The sequence below is a fragment of the Lottia gigantea genome (assembly GCF_000327385.1).
Source record: "Lottia gigantea unplaced genomic scaffold LOTGIsca_96, whole genome shotgun sequence".
Classification (NCBI taxonomy): domain Eukaryota; kingdom Metazoa; phylum Mollusca; class Gastropoda; family Lottiidae; genus Lottia; species Lottia gigantea.
Genome location: NW_008711113.1, coordinates 737,961 through 754,380, shown reverse-complemented (window position 1 = coordinate 754,380; position 16,420 = coordinate 737,961). Strand labels below are relative to the sequence as shown.

General features: G+C 34.1%; 1 protein-coding gene across 1 annotated transcript; it reads left to right on the top strand.

Moving 5' to 3' along the window:
• Positions 1–5,856: 5,856 nt before the first annotated feature.
• LOTGIDRAFT_237144 (hypothetical protein) lies at positions 5,857–7,718 on the top strand (the record flags this gene model as incomplete). Its single annotated transcript, XM_009068943.1, has 2 exons — positions 5,857–6,709; positions 7,656–7,718. Exons 1-2 carry the CDS (start codon positions 6,257–6,259, stop codon positions 7,716–7,718), a joined length of 516 nt encoding a protein of 171 aa, XP_009067191.1. The 5' UTR covers positions 5,857–6,256.
• Positions 7,719–16,420: the final 8,702 nt, after the last annotated feature.

Genomic DNA, 16,420 nt, shown 5'->3' with positions numbered 1-16,420 from the left:
CCTTAAAAATAGTGGGGCACGGCGAAGTCCACGCATGATTTCGTATATTCACGCACGTATTAATCGATTTTATTAAGTGAATAGATGCCAATGCCAAAAACCACAAATTGAAACACTTGATAACATTTGGGTATCATTACCAATCTTGTTACTACAGTTGTCTTCTATTCTGCTAACTGTATTATTTAAATGTTACTCTACGGCTGTATGATCATGCAGGTCACCAACAAGCAGGTATTGATTCAGTGAGTTGCATAAAATTACCATTCGCATATGGCATAGATGCATATTGTCTCTATCAGGTGTTCAAAGCAGATGTTTTCTAAAGGGTGTGTCATATGCCACACATGGTCGATATTCAGAAGGTCATTGTGTCTTCTGAACGTATTATCGATGGACTGGCTGTACCTGCACCGAACACTTCTTACTTTGGATATTTAATGAATTAATTGAAAATAAGAGTATGGTCATTGTATCACAATTAATATATCAAATAAATAATATAAGATATGTGAAATCTCTTAAAGGGATGCTAAGCTGATAACCCCAGTAGAAAGTGGAACTGGGTGTAACAATTTTCAATATAGATCAACGCGCAATCTTTTTTGCCAATGTAAAGTACAGCAACAGCAAATTGTTACATTGTATCACAATTAATATATAAGATAAACACTATAAACTATGTGGTCCCTCTAACATTAATGTCGAGTTGACAAACCCAGTACAAGAGTAGGATCAGGTGTTACATATGATTTTAAACAGTGTAATTTTTACCTTTTTTAAGACATAAATTAGTACCCTAGCATCAATGTACCAAAAACATGAGAAGAAGCCTTCAGTCAACTATATTGAATTTCACAGTCTGTAGGTTATCTGATCCGTAATTAAACGTAGGTACTGACGGTACAATAGTCATTTCATTTTTAAAATGGCACAATTTCTGTGAAATATCTTCTGAACGTTACAATTAGTAAACTTTTCGGACTAAGCTTTTGGTATCTGAATACCAACACGAAGGTGTCCACGCATTAACCCAGACTAACCGAACTCGTACCATATGCACGCTTTCGGAACGTGCACGTGTGTTTTTTTAGATTACAGTGTGGAAAGGACTGTAACTGACTAATCCCTGTATTTATAATCAGACGTAATGCACGACTTGGCTAAAACACTGTAAGCATTTTTTGTGTAAATTTGCGCAATAGAGTTTTTGCAGAATCAACATGAAGTCGCATACTCATGCATTTTGCAATCACTAGTCCACAAAAAATAGAATACCTTCGCCGTGGGCTTTATTGATTGAATTTTTTTCTATTGCAAATCTTCAAACACACTGTCTCCGACAACTGTCATGGTTGAATTGATTTTATCCATCGTTTCAAGAAACTTTAAAATACAATTTGAAATTGTGTGTCATTGGTATTAAAATGTCTTCGGGTCCATATAGATATAAAATTCCTGTATCCAAAAAAATTTCCATCAATTTTTTCATCCCAACTCGCAGTGCTGTTTTGAAGTTGATATTTAAAAAGAAATTACTGGCAAAATGTAACTGAGAAAACAATATGGTCTGATAATAGCTGTGCATATTAGATGAACTGGACGTCTGCTTAAATTCATTCACAAAATTCACAGTTGTGATCACTGAGTGCATGAACCGCTAATACTTGAAATGTTTTTATTTTCCAAAATTTACATCTGTCAAACATTCGTGTATGTTCAATATTATGTTGAACTGAAATATTATTGAACATAACAGCTGATTAACTGTCAATTTTCTATTTAAACATAATGTTATTCAACAAACCGATTATTTAATTAGGTCAAACCAGTTGAACGCACTTTACACTAACTACTTCGGCGAATATCTGACGAAAATTTAATCAATGCATTTTTTAAAAAATTTTTCAAGACTTTTCGAAATTCGTGGTACAAACTAAATGTGAAATGCTCCTATTTTGAAAAGAAAATCGATATTCTTTTCGAAATATATGTCTTCTTACCCAGCACCGATTGCGAAAGGCTGTGCACTTAAAAATAAGTCAATTGTTGAAAATCTAAAATGTAGACTATTGCTCAATCCACCGCTCTCCAATGCGGACTGAGTGACCATTGAAGATTAGAACAATTCTGATCCTTTCTAACCCAGAAACGTCCATTGCGTATTTTTTTGCAACCATTAATGTTGAATCCTAATGTTGAGCAGGGAGGCCTGATGCCAATCAGCAAATGATGTTATATTGCTATTTCAAACGATTTTCATCGCATCACAGCGCCTTATTATATCATGCATTTGTGTCCACGTCCGTTTGGCGACAAGTCTTGTGTTAATGTTAAAGGTACATGATCGAAAAACGAATAGATTGGTGTTAAAAAAAACTTATATTTATAACATCTATAGGGCTATTAGAAAATGTTTTCAGACCTTGCGTGCAGTAAACATTTATACATATAGACTTGGTGTGAGAATAACATTTTCAGACGATGGCGTTTATATATCTCTCTTGGGTAGAACAAATACAATTCTCACGTTCGCATGATAGTGAAGTAATTGTTACTGATAACAATTTTATTTCAAAACAGTTATTTTATTGTCACTTCATAGGTCTCTAGATATCTTGGTTTTCATGTTTCGGCTTCTTTCCCATTTTTTATTAAAGGGGCTGTATGAAATATATTCATTATCTTAAAACGTACCTGAAAATATTTCTTAAATATATTATGATATTTACATCTATATATACTTGATCAAACAGAAAAACATAATGCCCTGTCATAAGGATGACATTGAAGGAGCTGTTAAATTGTGGCATTTTTGTACGATTTTAACAAAAGCCAAAAAGGTTAATAATGTCTAAAGGTGCAGTTATCATTAGTAGTATTAGTGATTTGAGTCTTATTCTAAAATGGATTAAAAAGTGTTTCATTTTACCAAGAATTGATGACAACCCTAATTACTTATATATATATATGTAAATAGTCTTCAGAAGTACTAGAAATGTACGAAAATCGCATAATTCCTTTACAAAATGAAATGAAATGAATGGAGTTTAACGTTCTACTTCCAGACAAATACAAAGAATTTCATTTCCTATTTCCATAATGCCTTTTCTATATATTGCAGTGCCTCATAAAAAAGACGACTCGTGCAGTTGTCTTCTTTAAAATTCAATCTTCTTTCTTGTTGATCTGAACATTCCACCCTTGTAATTTCTCTCTTCGGGGTTCCTGATGGTAACCTGCCGTTAGCATTCATAGGTATAAGGTAAGTAAAATAAATTACTCATGAAAATAGTAAACACGACCGCCCCAATAATTGTCCGTCCGACTTATTTCAATCAGTCCTGGGTATCCTGCGAAACTGAACTGTACAAAGGTCATTTTGCAGTCAGTCAATCTGAAATCCAGAATGTTTACATTTAAATGCAACAGATTTACATCTAAACGTATGAAAGCAAAACAACTTTACATATCAATATTTCCAATTACAGTGATATACATTAAAGGCAATAAATAACCCGATTGCCTGCATTGATTGGGTGGTGTCAGGTGTTTCTAAAACCATGTGATTGAAAAGATATGTATTAGTTTCAGAATCTTATTCCAATTTTATGTATCAGTTCAAAATATATTCTCTTGCTTGTGGATATTTTGGGTCAAGAAGAATATAAAGGTAGTAGGTTCATAAATTATGTTTGTGACGAAGAGAGCCTTAACCGGAATTTCAATAGACAATTTTCTCTTTCTTTCAAAATTTATTAAAAACGTCCAAGAAACAATTATTGATAAATTCACTGCCGAACTGAGCCATATATGGGTTTCGATAAACTATACACAGGTTCCTCTTAAAAATGAAATTAACTGTTCCATGTTTCACTGCACTCTCAACGCGTTATTACTTCGACCTTTCCTTTGTTTGCAATAAAACTAAACACGCAACAACAGTGGATAAAAAGTTTTTTGAGATCTGTCTGAAATTTTTTTGTAACCGCTACCCGATCAGCTGCGAAAATTGACATTCGCTGCCAATGTTGGTGTTGGTAACAATTCGTTTAAGTTGCATGCAACCTTGGTAACAATTCGCTGTTTCTGTACGTTACGTGAGCAATAAAAGATTGTGCGTTGATCTGTATTTAAAATTGTAAACCAAGCATTATCTTTAATTTAGTTCGTTACAGGGCAACATAATCGTAACCTTATTACAATGCCATTTACTTCCACAGTAATAACGTTCTTTTAATGAGTCCCTGTATTCTAATCAGGATACTAAGAAAATCTTTTAAGACTACACATTTCAATTTAGCTTAATCTTTAATCCCAATTAAGTCCAATTCTTACCATCGATCGCTAACAGGTCACAGCATGTCCTTTCTTCGAGCTAATATCCCAATCCGATTACGATTTTATCAATAAGTATTTATGTCGCTGTTAATAACTAGCGAAAACAATGAAATAATTTTGCATCACGAAAGCAGATTTGGTTTAAAGGGAAATTTTCTCATTTTTCCACGCACCCTTTACTTTTAAAGCAAATGAATTTTTAGGCTATTATGAAAACTGAATTCGATGTCTGGATCGTTTATGATAAAGATAAAATGCGATGTTATTAAATTCACATATCGTAAATGAATGAATTGATTATGAATACTCTTGACACCTACCGAAAGTGAATGCGACGCCTGGATCCTTTATGATTAGGTCCGGCGAATAGCCTAAACCAGGGAACATAACTGCCGGTATTTGTTTGACTTCGCATATCACCGCAAAAAATGAAAGTGGCTTCAAGTTAGTATGTAATTTGATAAAACAAACTGCTCTTACGACCAAATTTCTGAAACTGTCTAAATTCGAAATGGAATTCAAGTGTTTTTTCTTTGTGGGGGTTAATCAAATTCGTTTTCAAATGAATATTAGACTCTACGTAAGGTGTGTATTTTGAAAAGTGTTATTGGGAATTTAACCAGTTCTCTAAGCTGGTTAAACAATCCCTAGATCACTCTATCCCTTTAAGTCAGGTTATTGTCTCTAATTAGTTTATGTATAATATATGACCAGCTGTGTAACAATGAGCACATGAAATTGACATTCCAGTTTTGAACGCCTACTAGTCTGTGCCTTATTGGGTTTTTGGTATAGGAAACTTGAGGGTGAATTTTATGCACTTTGGAAATTCATGTCGCCTACTGTTCCAAACATTTGAGATCAGAACTTCAGATTTGAAAATGAAAATGAAATGAATGGAGTTTTACCTACATTTCTGCACCTTAAAAGAAGCGCCGATACGAATCTGAACCGACCGACTCCTAATGTAAAGCTACGTAAAAGTTTACTTCGCTCCAATTCTAGGCCATGAAGACAGAGCAAGGATCGAGATATTTTGGCTTAAAATTAGAGTACCAGATCTGAATTTCAAGTTTTGTTTGATTATTCTGCTAATATAACGTGTCTTCCCAATTAGAAATAAATGGATGGTATCTTTTGCGATGTAGAGCATGTTGACAATTCTGCAGCATCTGATGTCATCCTACAGCTGTGGTTAACAACTCAACAATACGCCCAACTTCCCCTCCCCCACATACCCCTCCCTTTCAGTCACACGTCTTCCTGATAATAAACCTTCTTTCCAAAATATTTCACCATTTGAAATTGTAAGCAAGGATTGTTCCGCCCTAGAAAGGAAACTTTGTTGAACGAAGGCACTTATTGATATGAATAACTAACTTTACAATAACGCTTTTGAAACAATGAAATCAACGCAGTCGATTCTTTCCAATATGACATACAGTTATAGATATGTATCGGTAAATACCATTGGTCGATACTATCACGTGACTAGTTATGTTATTATCGGATACTAAGAGCGCGTGTTTGTAACGGGAGAAAGTATAACAGTGTTTAACAAAGTATACAGTAGGATATAGAATTATACTTATGATAATATACCGAATTCCATTTCATAATCCTCAGACATTTATCGTTTCTTCATCATTAACAGTTTGATATCGCCCGGTGAATTATCGGCCCTGGTATATATTAACTAATACCAGACGATCGTGTGATTTTAGCAGACGACAGAAGTCAGGCGCGAAGAACGGACCTATTACTGTGATTGATAGTCTGCTTGACTCGTGTGTAGTTGTAGCTAGAGAGAAGATTTCGAACGATTCCTGCAATTCATGCAGTTGTCTGTTAGTGTAGTTCTATAGGAAGTAGCTAGTAATTAGGTCAATCTAATATTCGCCTTGGAACTAACGTCATGACAGATCGCGATCCAGATTCGTCAAAGAATCTCCTCGAAGGTAAACAAAACAACATGCAACGACCAAATAACGTCAATGGATCCTTCAAGCCGGAAGGATATATGGAGGAATGCGATAGATTAAGGACCCAGTTATCGCGACTTACGAACTATTTATACGGTTTAGCCGCCGTAGTCGTAATCGGAGGAGTAATCATCATAAGTACTGTCGCAGGTTTGTACGGAACTCTCCGTTACGACATGACTCATCATTCCCATCAACCGAAAGTTGGTGAACAAATTGCCAAAATTTTAGAAAATAAAGAAATGTGTTTTTCGTGTAGTAAAATTAGATTGGGACCTAGTCCCGAAGAGGATAAAATGTTGAACGCTTTCGTTCGAAAAGATGACAAAAAGGGCGAGCAGTGCTGCGTGGAAACGCCGAAACAATTATTGAACCTTTTAGAGCTGGTAAGTCTTTTAATTATAGTCAATTATACATAATATAACCCTATAAGTTTTTCACAATCAGTAGGCTACATGTAATATCGATTTCAGTTATCATCCCAGTTATTTAAATTCAGTTATCAAATAAAATTAATTAAGGCCATGATTCAATTCCATATTTGTATGTATATTTAATAGCACGATTGGAATGTATGTGCTCCAATAAATGAAAACTATGATCCAAAAAAATATGTACCTTCTTATCTGAAAATTTCAACTAAAAGTGTTTTGCAGTTTATCTGTAGGACGTCAGAACTATTTGAAAGGTTTAGAAAACGAAAATGACGTCCCTTCAAAGATATATTGATTTTGTAATTGCACCTTTCCAATACTTTTCAAACACTTTTCAAACATACGTTTCAAATATTCTGACATCCCTTAAAACAAATTTTAAATTAAACTCATTGTTTTAAAAAGCCAAATACGAACGTTTAAGAATTGAATGTGCAACCAAATTATTTACGAACGTTCTATGCTTGTCTGTACGAACCAATTATTATATTCATTGTAAAAGACAGACTGTCTTCGTAAAAATCAATTAGCTTAGAAAGAAAGAACAGGAAGGAAGAGTACCTTACATTCAATTATAAAGTGGGATCATTCAAAAACAGAACATTGTCTTTTTCAACATCAAAATTCGTTGGAAAAGATCAGTTCAAATATTTTCCTCAATAGTCAGTTAGTTGAAATGCGTCACATTTTTTGTCACTAATCCAAAATAGTATTAGTACTAAGATCTATTATAGTACGTTAACAATAGGCACACCAAATTACCCCGATCGACAATTAATACCGTCGTCTATTTAGTTTTGTATGGCAAAATACAACCAAATCCGAGAAAATTTATTAATGTATCACACTTTAATGGTAGATCTTGTGCAATTTTGACAGTTTGTGTTTTTTGTTTTAGAATACATTGACAGTGATCAGTATAAATCGTTTTGTGACAAAAAAACAAAGTAATACGAAGTAACCAATATACACATTATAATGATAGGCCTAATAAATAACGTCAACTTTGTTATTTGATATATGGGACGTTATTCTTTAACGTTATTTGATATTCCCGAACGTTAATTGGTACTAAGGGATTATGGAATATGTCATAAACCAAACTCTTGAAATGTTTGGTATAGTATTTTGAACAATCCTTCGAATACCTTCAGATTACCGTTTCGAAAATGTTTAGAGTCTTACTCAATTGCATGGTTGAATGATTGATTTGTTTAAAGTATCGGTTATGCATTGATAATCGTAAGAGAGACGTACCTACACAGCGTAAGATGTCTTCCCTTTTTTAGAATTGATTGGTAGCCTATATACCTTTGAACAAAATTGAAACAAAATTTACTCTTACGAATATAATCTCAAAAATCGTATCGATGTGTCGATTTCTAACATAAATTGCGTCATAAAATGGTGGTGGGAATTTCAATGTATGGACGATATTGCAGCAACTGGACCCATTGGACAGGTATGGGAATTCGATATTTTTGATACTTCTGATACGAATCCTCGACTGAAAGCTTACGATGCGTTTCGGACCTATAATCTATCATTAGGGCAACGTTTAAGAAAGAAACTAAAGTAATTGTGCTATAGTTATATTCGGCAGGCTATATAGTGACTATTGTAATAATCATATAGTGTAACTGTTATTCATTATGTAGCCTACTATTATATACTAATTGATCATATCTTGATACTATATTGTCACCCGAGGCTCTATATTCAATGTATTTCATATAGTCAGGTCGGTATTAATATATTGATATATACATGGGGTATATGGCGCAAAACCGAAAAGGTGGGAGAGAAGGTAGCGTTAGTGCCATATCTACCTTGGAATAAATGCCCTAACGTGCCCAGATTCTGTATTATCTAGGTTCTATTAAAAGGCATTTCAATTTCATATACAAGTAGCTACGTCTTTAATACATTGATATCCACGTGAAGTTGATTTGACGAAGGTATAAGTGGATGTGGTATACACCGTGCTAGTTGATTATGCGAGTATCTTGAATAATATGTCCATGCTGAGATACTAAATCGTCATTTAGGGCTTATAGCATTTTATAATTGCATTTCGGATTGACGTCAGGAAGAAAGAGAAGGTTTGGTCTCTTTACTCCTATATCACTTGAGGTTCTATGCGTTCACTTGATGGTTCTTACGCCTGGGTACTCAATTGTCTTTGTAACTTGTATTCACTGATGCAAAAATAGAAATTAAAAGCATATTTTATCATATATGCATAAAATATTGATTTCGAAGCTAGCTTGAATTTGATAACACTTTTTCAATGTTCAGGTCGCTTTGGTATGATCTTCATAATTAGTTTTCTACACATTTCGATTTCCACTCCGATTGGCAAAATTATTAGAAAAATAGTCCTATCAAGATTATGAATATTATTATGGAAATGAGATGCATAACAGAAAAATTTTGTACTCATTATCACAATATGTCACCGTACAACATGTGGATTATGCGTATTAGGCATCCGAGGATGCATTAGGCCCGTCGTTAAGTTTACCATGATATCTCAGGTGTGGCCTGTGTTGTGTGTTCTGGTCGATCTTGCGTGTCTTCCCTGTGATATAGTACTGATATGCTCGCCAATGAACACTATGTCACCATATAACATGTGGATTATGCGTATTAGGCATCACTGCATGCATTAGACTCGTCGTTAAGTTTACCATGATATCTCATGTATAGCCAGTGTTGTGTGTTCTGGTCGATCTTGTGTGTCTTCCCTGCGATATAGCACTGATATTCCCCCAATGAACATTTTAATATTGAAATTTATAATCTATACAAATGCATTGTGATCATTGAAATTTTAGCTTTAACGACCATAAATTGTATGTTTAATTTTGCAACATGGTGGTCAAGTAATTGGTAGGCTAAAGGTCATAAGGATATAATTAGTTTTCTGCACATTTCCACTCCGATTGGCAAAGTCATTAGAAAAATAGTCCTATCAAGATTATGAATATTATTATGGTAATTAGATGCATAACATAAAAGCTAAAGGTCAAAAGCCATGTGTTTCGGAACAAATCAGATGGCTTAGAAGCTCTGTGGATCAACCACGAACAACTGTCATGGTAGTTGGCATTCATAAAATAAATCGTGTAGTCTTGTTAAAAGGAACGTATTGATACAGCACGACTCCTTCAATAAAAACACAAGAAACCCATCGAAACGATTTGAAAACTGAAATTTGGGCTGCAGTCTATAGTTAGCCACAAGTTTGGTGTGATGATCGCCGCAGGACATTCGACCACACCGTTTCACCCTTTGAGCAAGAGATCAGAGTTATTCATACTAGAATATGGTCCAATTAGTTCCTTCAATAGAGTACGCATTGGAAGGCACAATACACCGAATTGTAAATAACAGTCAATATGACGAACTCAATAATAATGTTTATTGCGATATATAAATTATTTATATGAATTGAAATAACAATCATATCAATGAATGTATAAATAACGCATATTTCAGTTGTGACAAACCTTTATCGTTAGATATTATTTGAAGTGCTTGAAGCACCGTATGACTGAAGGGCAATTTGACAATGACTCATGTCCATTATCTTTTCACGAAGGTACAGTTACCCAGTTCGTAGATTACGAATATATCTTGCCCAAAGCAGTCTTCGAAACAGTCATCGTGTTAAGTATGCGCCTACGTTAAGGTTAACAGTCCGGTATATCTATTTTACTCTAGTCCACTGAAGTATCATCTTCTGTAGTGTTTTTGGATGGGCTTCCGTGTTTTTTCATATACACCATTCCAATATCATTTAACTCTATCGATTGTTATTGTTGTTTGCCTGGAAGCACTTTATGACTTGTCGTTAATTTGACAATGATTCATATAAGGTAACATTTCGTTGAAGGGCAGGCTTTGAATATTTGTAAAATACTTCTATTTTTAAATAGGTACATTTCCTTTTTTGATCAGTTGATATTTATTTTTTGTTTGTTTATAAGAACTGTATGACTTGAGGACAACTGGTTTGACTCATATCCTGTTGCAGTTTTTTTACGAAGACCCCTTTTGGTGCATGGTTCTATTGATGTGACATTTCTCCTCTGTTGGATGCCATGGATGGTAGTTCTGCATATCAGAGGGCCCTTAGAAGGACGTCTGGTAGGACAATAAATCGAAATACCCCTTAACTAAAACTAAAAGCTGTAAACGTTACTTTAATATCTCCCTTACTGTAAAAAAGGCTAAGGCTAATATTTTTATGGAATGCCATTACAAGCTCTCTCAACAACTTGCAAATTGTTTGGTATGAACCTGGCAATGAACTTATGTCATTTGTATGGATGTGATCAAGATCAATTGGTAATAATTAAAAGGCAATTATGACATAATACCAGTAATAGAAGATAAATTAACAACATGGCAACTATCTGGTACATAATCATTCAGTTATACAGTGGTCTATAATGTCAGTAGGGGTCCTGCATTAGCGAACAGTGTTGATCATTTTGAAAGAAGGTGGAGTCAAACAAGCATGTAAATCTCAACGGACGTTTTTGTGCATTTGCTCATGAATCAGTTTTTTCTTACTTCATAAAAATATTGACATCCTAGAGGTGGCAATATACGCCAATTTGATAACATTTTGTGAAATAACTGTTTAAAGTCTAAAAAAGTAGGGTTAAAACTAAAAATTGTGGTAAAAATGAAAATGATTCGAGGCAGTAGGACTTTAGTCAACAATACATACAGAATTATTTTACTTATGGTAGCATTATTGAGTCTCTTAAAACTAGGCTAATGCCAGATAATTATACTAATCGGATACTGGAGGACCCTTTAAACCCCCATGTGGGATAATGGTTTTAGCCCCTTTACTTTGCCTGATGAAGTATGCTAAGTATATCGTGATCGGTCACGCATTTAAATAAATGTTCTTAATATTTGCTAAGCAATTCACATCATATGGATATCTGAAGCCATTTTGTCAAGTTCCGTGTCCAGTTAAAATGCTGAAAATTGGGATAGGGAAGCTAAGATGTGATATTTAGTAGCAGCATAGGTACCAGGCTTCTTACATTGGTAGACATGCCATTTCATTTAAGCGTATTTTTTGTTGAATCCATTAATTTGACATCCAAGAAAGCACAATGTCACCATGTTTGTTCCTTAAAGGTAAACGTGTACTTAATATTGGCAATGTCTAAAAAGATTGACTTCTATTTATAAAGATTACTGTTTTAAAAATCAGTTTTAGTGTAATAACACCTTTATCAGGTAATAGAAATCTGCATAATTTTCGTTTTGAAAAGAAAATTTTGAAAGTATAATTTGTTAAGGTTTGGAGTGAAATTTTAGATTCAAGCAAAGATGTTTATGATTATGGTGATTACTTTTGAAATGTTAATTCAAATGAAAAACTCCTCGATTAAATTTTGATGAGATTCAAAATAAGTTATTTCGTTCAAAGATGCGGATTTCTTTGGGCGTCTTTTGATGATCAGTATATTCATTGCCTAATTAAGAAAATAGCTTTCATGGCGTCAGAATTATTGACGAAATTTGCAATTAAAATTTAGTATATTTTTTGTGGATTATAATGATATGATGTTATTTGAAACGCAATAATTACATACAGTAAAATACATTTGAATAATATTAAGGAAATAAAAAGAAGTCTCTAATTACCGTGAATTAATTAACACAAATATATTTATTAAAGCAGTTATGACATATTACCTCATTTACATAATTTATGCTAATCTGATCTACATATATTTTTTGAATGTAATTTGATAGTTGTATATTATTCATATTTTTGTTTCATTCGATGTATTAGTGAATATTATGCTTCAAAAATACTTGTCCAAATAAAGCTTTTGATTTTGAAAAGGTTTTGATTTTGGTTTGTTAGCATGTAGATTCGAAGCCACGGCCAGTGTATTTTTCAGTCGGCAAAGTGTCAGTTTTATCCCTATTTGTCTAATAAGGACAAACAAGGTGACTCGACAATCATATTGACTAATTTAAATAACTGTGGGGGTCAGAGATAAAGTTGCGTCCGATATTGTCTAATTTGTTGACATAATGCATTCCGAAGCTTTACAAACCGTCATAGATATACTTTACATTAACATAATTAATGCTAATTTATTCATCTTTATTTTGATGAAGACTGGTAAGCATGAATCAATTCTGCGATGATCTTCTCTCTTGAAACATTGCCGTAAAAAACTGTACTTATCTGCAATAGCGGAAGATATCAGAATCTATTTGATAGTGCCGAAAAATCTGGCTGATGCCCGAACATTCTACCTCATCATCCAGTATACCGCGCGTTTACATTGAAATCGACACAACGTGTAATCATAACGAATTAGCATGTCTTTAGGAGTGACACCCTACGGTTACGTCGAGTACATGCTGAAGTTCATAGGGTCAAAAAGATAAATCGTTATCTTGTTAACGTGTATTCCACAGCTTTTGTCCCCATGAAAAGTTCATCAGTAAATGAAAACGTATCAAAGGCTTAGCTATCAGTTGTTACATCGGCGAATGTAGACCAGTTACGTTACATAACGTTTCGGGTAATGCTTTCTCTCAAGGCAGTTAAGACAACCTCCCCGAGTGACTGCCGTGACATCGTTTGAACTCTCTGTAACTGCTGATGACATAGTATAGCTATTTATTGACCAAGATGTCTGTTTCGCGATGGAGCATCTGCTTCGACTTCTACGATCGACTGAAATGTCATCAGCTAACTGCGTGTTAGATGACAAAATCAAAATCAAATGCATAGTATACTGTATACGCTAGGATCCCTAAAAAGGCACCAATCCAAGTTGCTACATACACTGTTGAATTTACTTGGACATGGACTCTCTATGGGTTATCAAAGATTTAAACATTCGATAAGATATTTTCCGTAGTGCAGGAAAACGACACTTAACGAGCATTAGCTAAAGATTAGTAAAGTTCAAAGGAAATATCTCAAGTATGACTGATATAATACTCCTCATGTTGTCGTGTTTTAAAAAACAATAAACGAAATTATGTACATGTACCATTGAATGACGTAAAAAGGGGGTGACAATCACTATTGAAAAGTGGAATCAGGTACCTTTATATCCTGAATTGGGTCGCTTTCATATACATCAGAAAGTGCAATTTGGCTCAGAGACTGAAATACGGACAGCCAACGCATCATATATGTACTTCTCTTTCAGTTATGGCCTTTGCTTATGAATGTGCCCATTTATGACAGGGACTGAGATATTCGCATTCAATGCATTTCCAATCGACTTCCTGAGTAGACTGTCAAAATTAAAAATATTTACTATATATTGACAGTGAAAACATTGTAACATATTGTATACTCGGAAGGATATATAATGATCAAATAAACGATTATATGAGTCACCCAACACGTGAAATGTAATCCCAAAAAATGAAATTAGATTTTTTTTTGAAAAACACGTTCTTGTCACGCCATGGTATTGCACAATGATAAGGTCATCGTAGCGCCTTTTCACTGATCATTTGCAGAAAAGCAGGACGTAAAACAGTAAAAGTCTATTTCATTTCTCTCTGAATCCTACATGTCTGATTTCGACTTTCAAAGGTAGTCGAATTGAAAATCTCATCGCCGTAAGTGAAGTTGGAAATAAAATGTGCTCGCTATTCCAACACACCTGAGATAGCTGTACGCCTGTTTTTTAACTTCGTGTATTTGAGTAAAGAATTCGGCATGTGATAAACATATATAAAGTATTTGTAAGGCGAGCATTATTGACGATACGATCACACCGAGGACGTCATTTATACAAAGCCTATACGGCCTTAGTTAATCCCATTGTGTCCTTTATACGTCGCTAATAAAGTCTGATCAAAGCCCGCTAATCCGTTTGGAGTGATTGGAATTCGATCTGCCTTTTGTCCGAATATAATCTTTCTGTAAGGCTATTATGTACTGAAAATAAACGGGTGTATGATTATGACAGTCTATGTCATTCAAGGCTACGGTGACTCGAACAAAGTGTCCCAGAAATTGTGTATATACCTAAATTAGATTCTTATTTTTGAAAAGTTTTCAGAGTACCTATATGAAAGTAAAAGAAAAGGCCTAAAATAAAGACCCCTAAAAGAATTCATGGCCCACGAGAAAAGAGGCTGACCGGTTATCATTTATCAGAATTGTCGTATTTGCTGACCTCATCTCGGTCCCTCACCTAATGCTAAAAACCCCATTGGTTTTGCGTCGTACCATTGACTAAAAAGGGGGTATTACTTGCCTAAGAGTCAAGCTAAAATTTAGTAGTATTGTTACGTACTCCGTATTGTTCACGTTGAAAGAGCCCGAATTATGTTTTTAGCGCCTTTTTGTTTCTTTTGAAAACATGTTTTCAAACTTGTCAAAGCGTATTCCAAATTAAACCTAACAAAAAGGTAAAAGTTTGTTTACTTGGATTCAATCCCATGGAAATGATAAACAAACAAAATATTTGAAATGCATTACATAGGTTGTTTATTATACATAACTAATTTATTGTTAAGAAAAAGCTTGAATAAAAGGAAACTTTGTGATATACACAATGATTACCTGGTCGTTATTGGCACTGCATAATAAACGATTGTTTATAGTTTCAAAGCAAGGTTTAACATAATATCAACACCTTACGATTATTCTTGAAATAATTATTAATTGCTTATAACACATTTCAATGGACTTAATATATTTTGTAATCATAACACTTTAAGGGCCAAAATGAAAGGGTGTGCTATCCTTTTTCGGGAATTAGGAATGGACTTGTTTTGTGTATGGACATGTCGGTCTTTCAAAGCACGCACACCATGTTTGTTAGTGATTCGAACCCAAGTCAAATTTTCTTTCATGCGGTAAGAATTTGGTCAACTTTCCATTAATTTTGGATGGATCTCAAGCTGCCGACACGTGTTTGCTGTATAAAATCCTCGCCAGGACAGCTGTTTTTGGAAATGGACGCATGCCATAAGCTTATCGAACAAAAGGCGTTTTTCATATTTGTCTTTCACAAATTTCGGCTTAAGCATATGGATAGAAACCATAGGGCATTTTTATTGCTGAATGAGTATATTGAACTCTGTAAAAATAAATTTCATATTTTCTCGTTTTCAAGATTTCATAATCCAGAGTTTTTTACTTTTATAATAAACCATATTTTATTGAGAGGTCTTAAATTTAAGCCGAATTTTATTAGGTTCTTCGTCATATTTTGTCATTAAATACAATTCAACTGTCAAACTACAATCTAACTATCTGTAAAACTGAAAGTAAAAATCATTTAAGTCGCAATAGTACAATACAATGCAAAGTGTATTTTGAATAAGGACATGAAAGACATAGAATACAATTAAATTTGAATGGGGTGTTATGAATTGACATTTAATGTCACTGAAAGGGAATTCACGTACTTTAAGTACTCGCGTATTGATATACATGTACTCACATTGAGTGAACATAGTTCTATTATATACTTTAAGATCGAATGCCCTCTTTTGCAACATAAAATTGTACGAGGTCATGATCTTTGCCTCAGAAAGGTGCCTGAAACCTTATATTTATGTTTTGTCCACTAAACAACATTGTCATTGGTATCGTAGATTAGTCCCATCCCCTCGAATTGCAGATCCTCC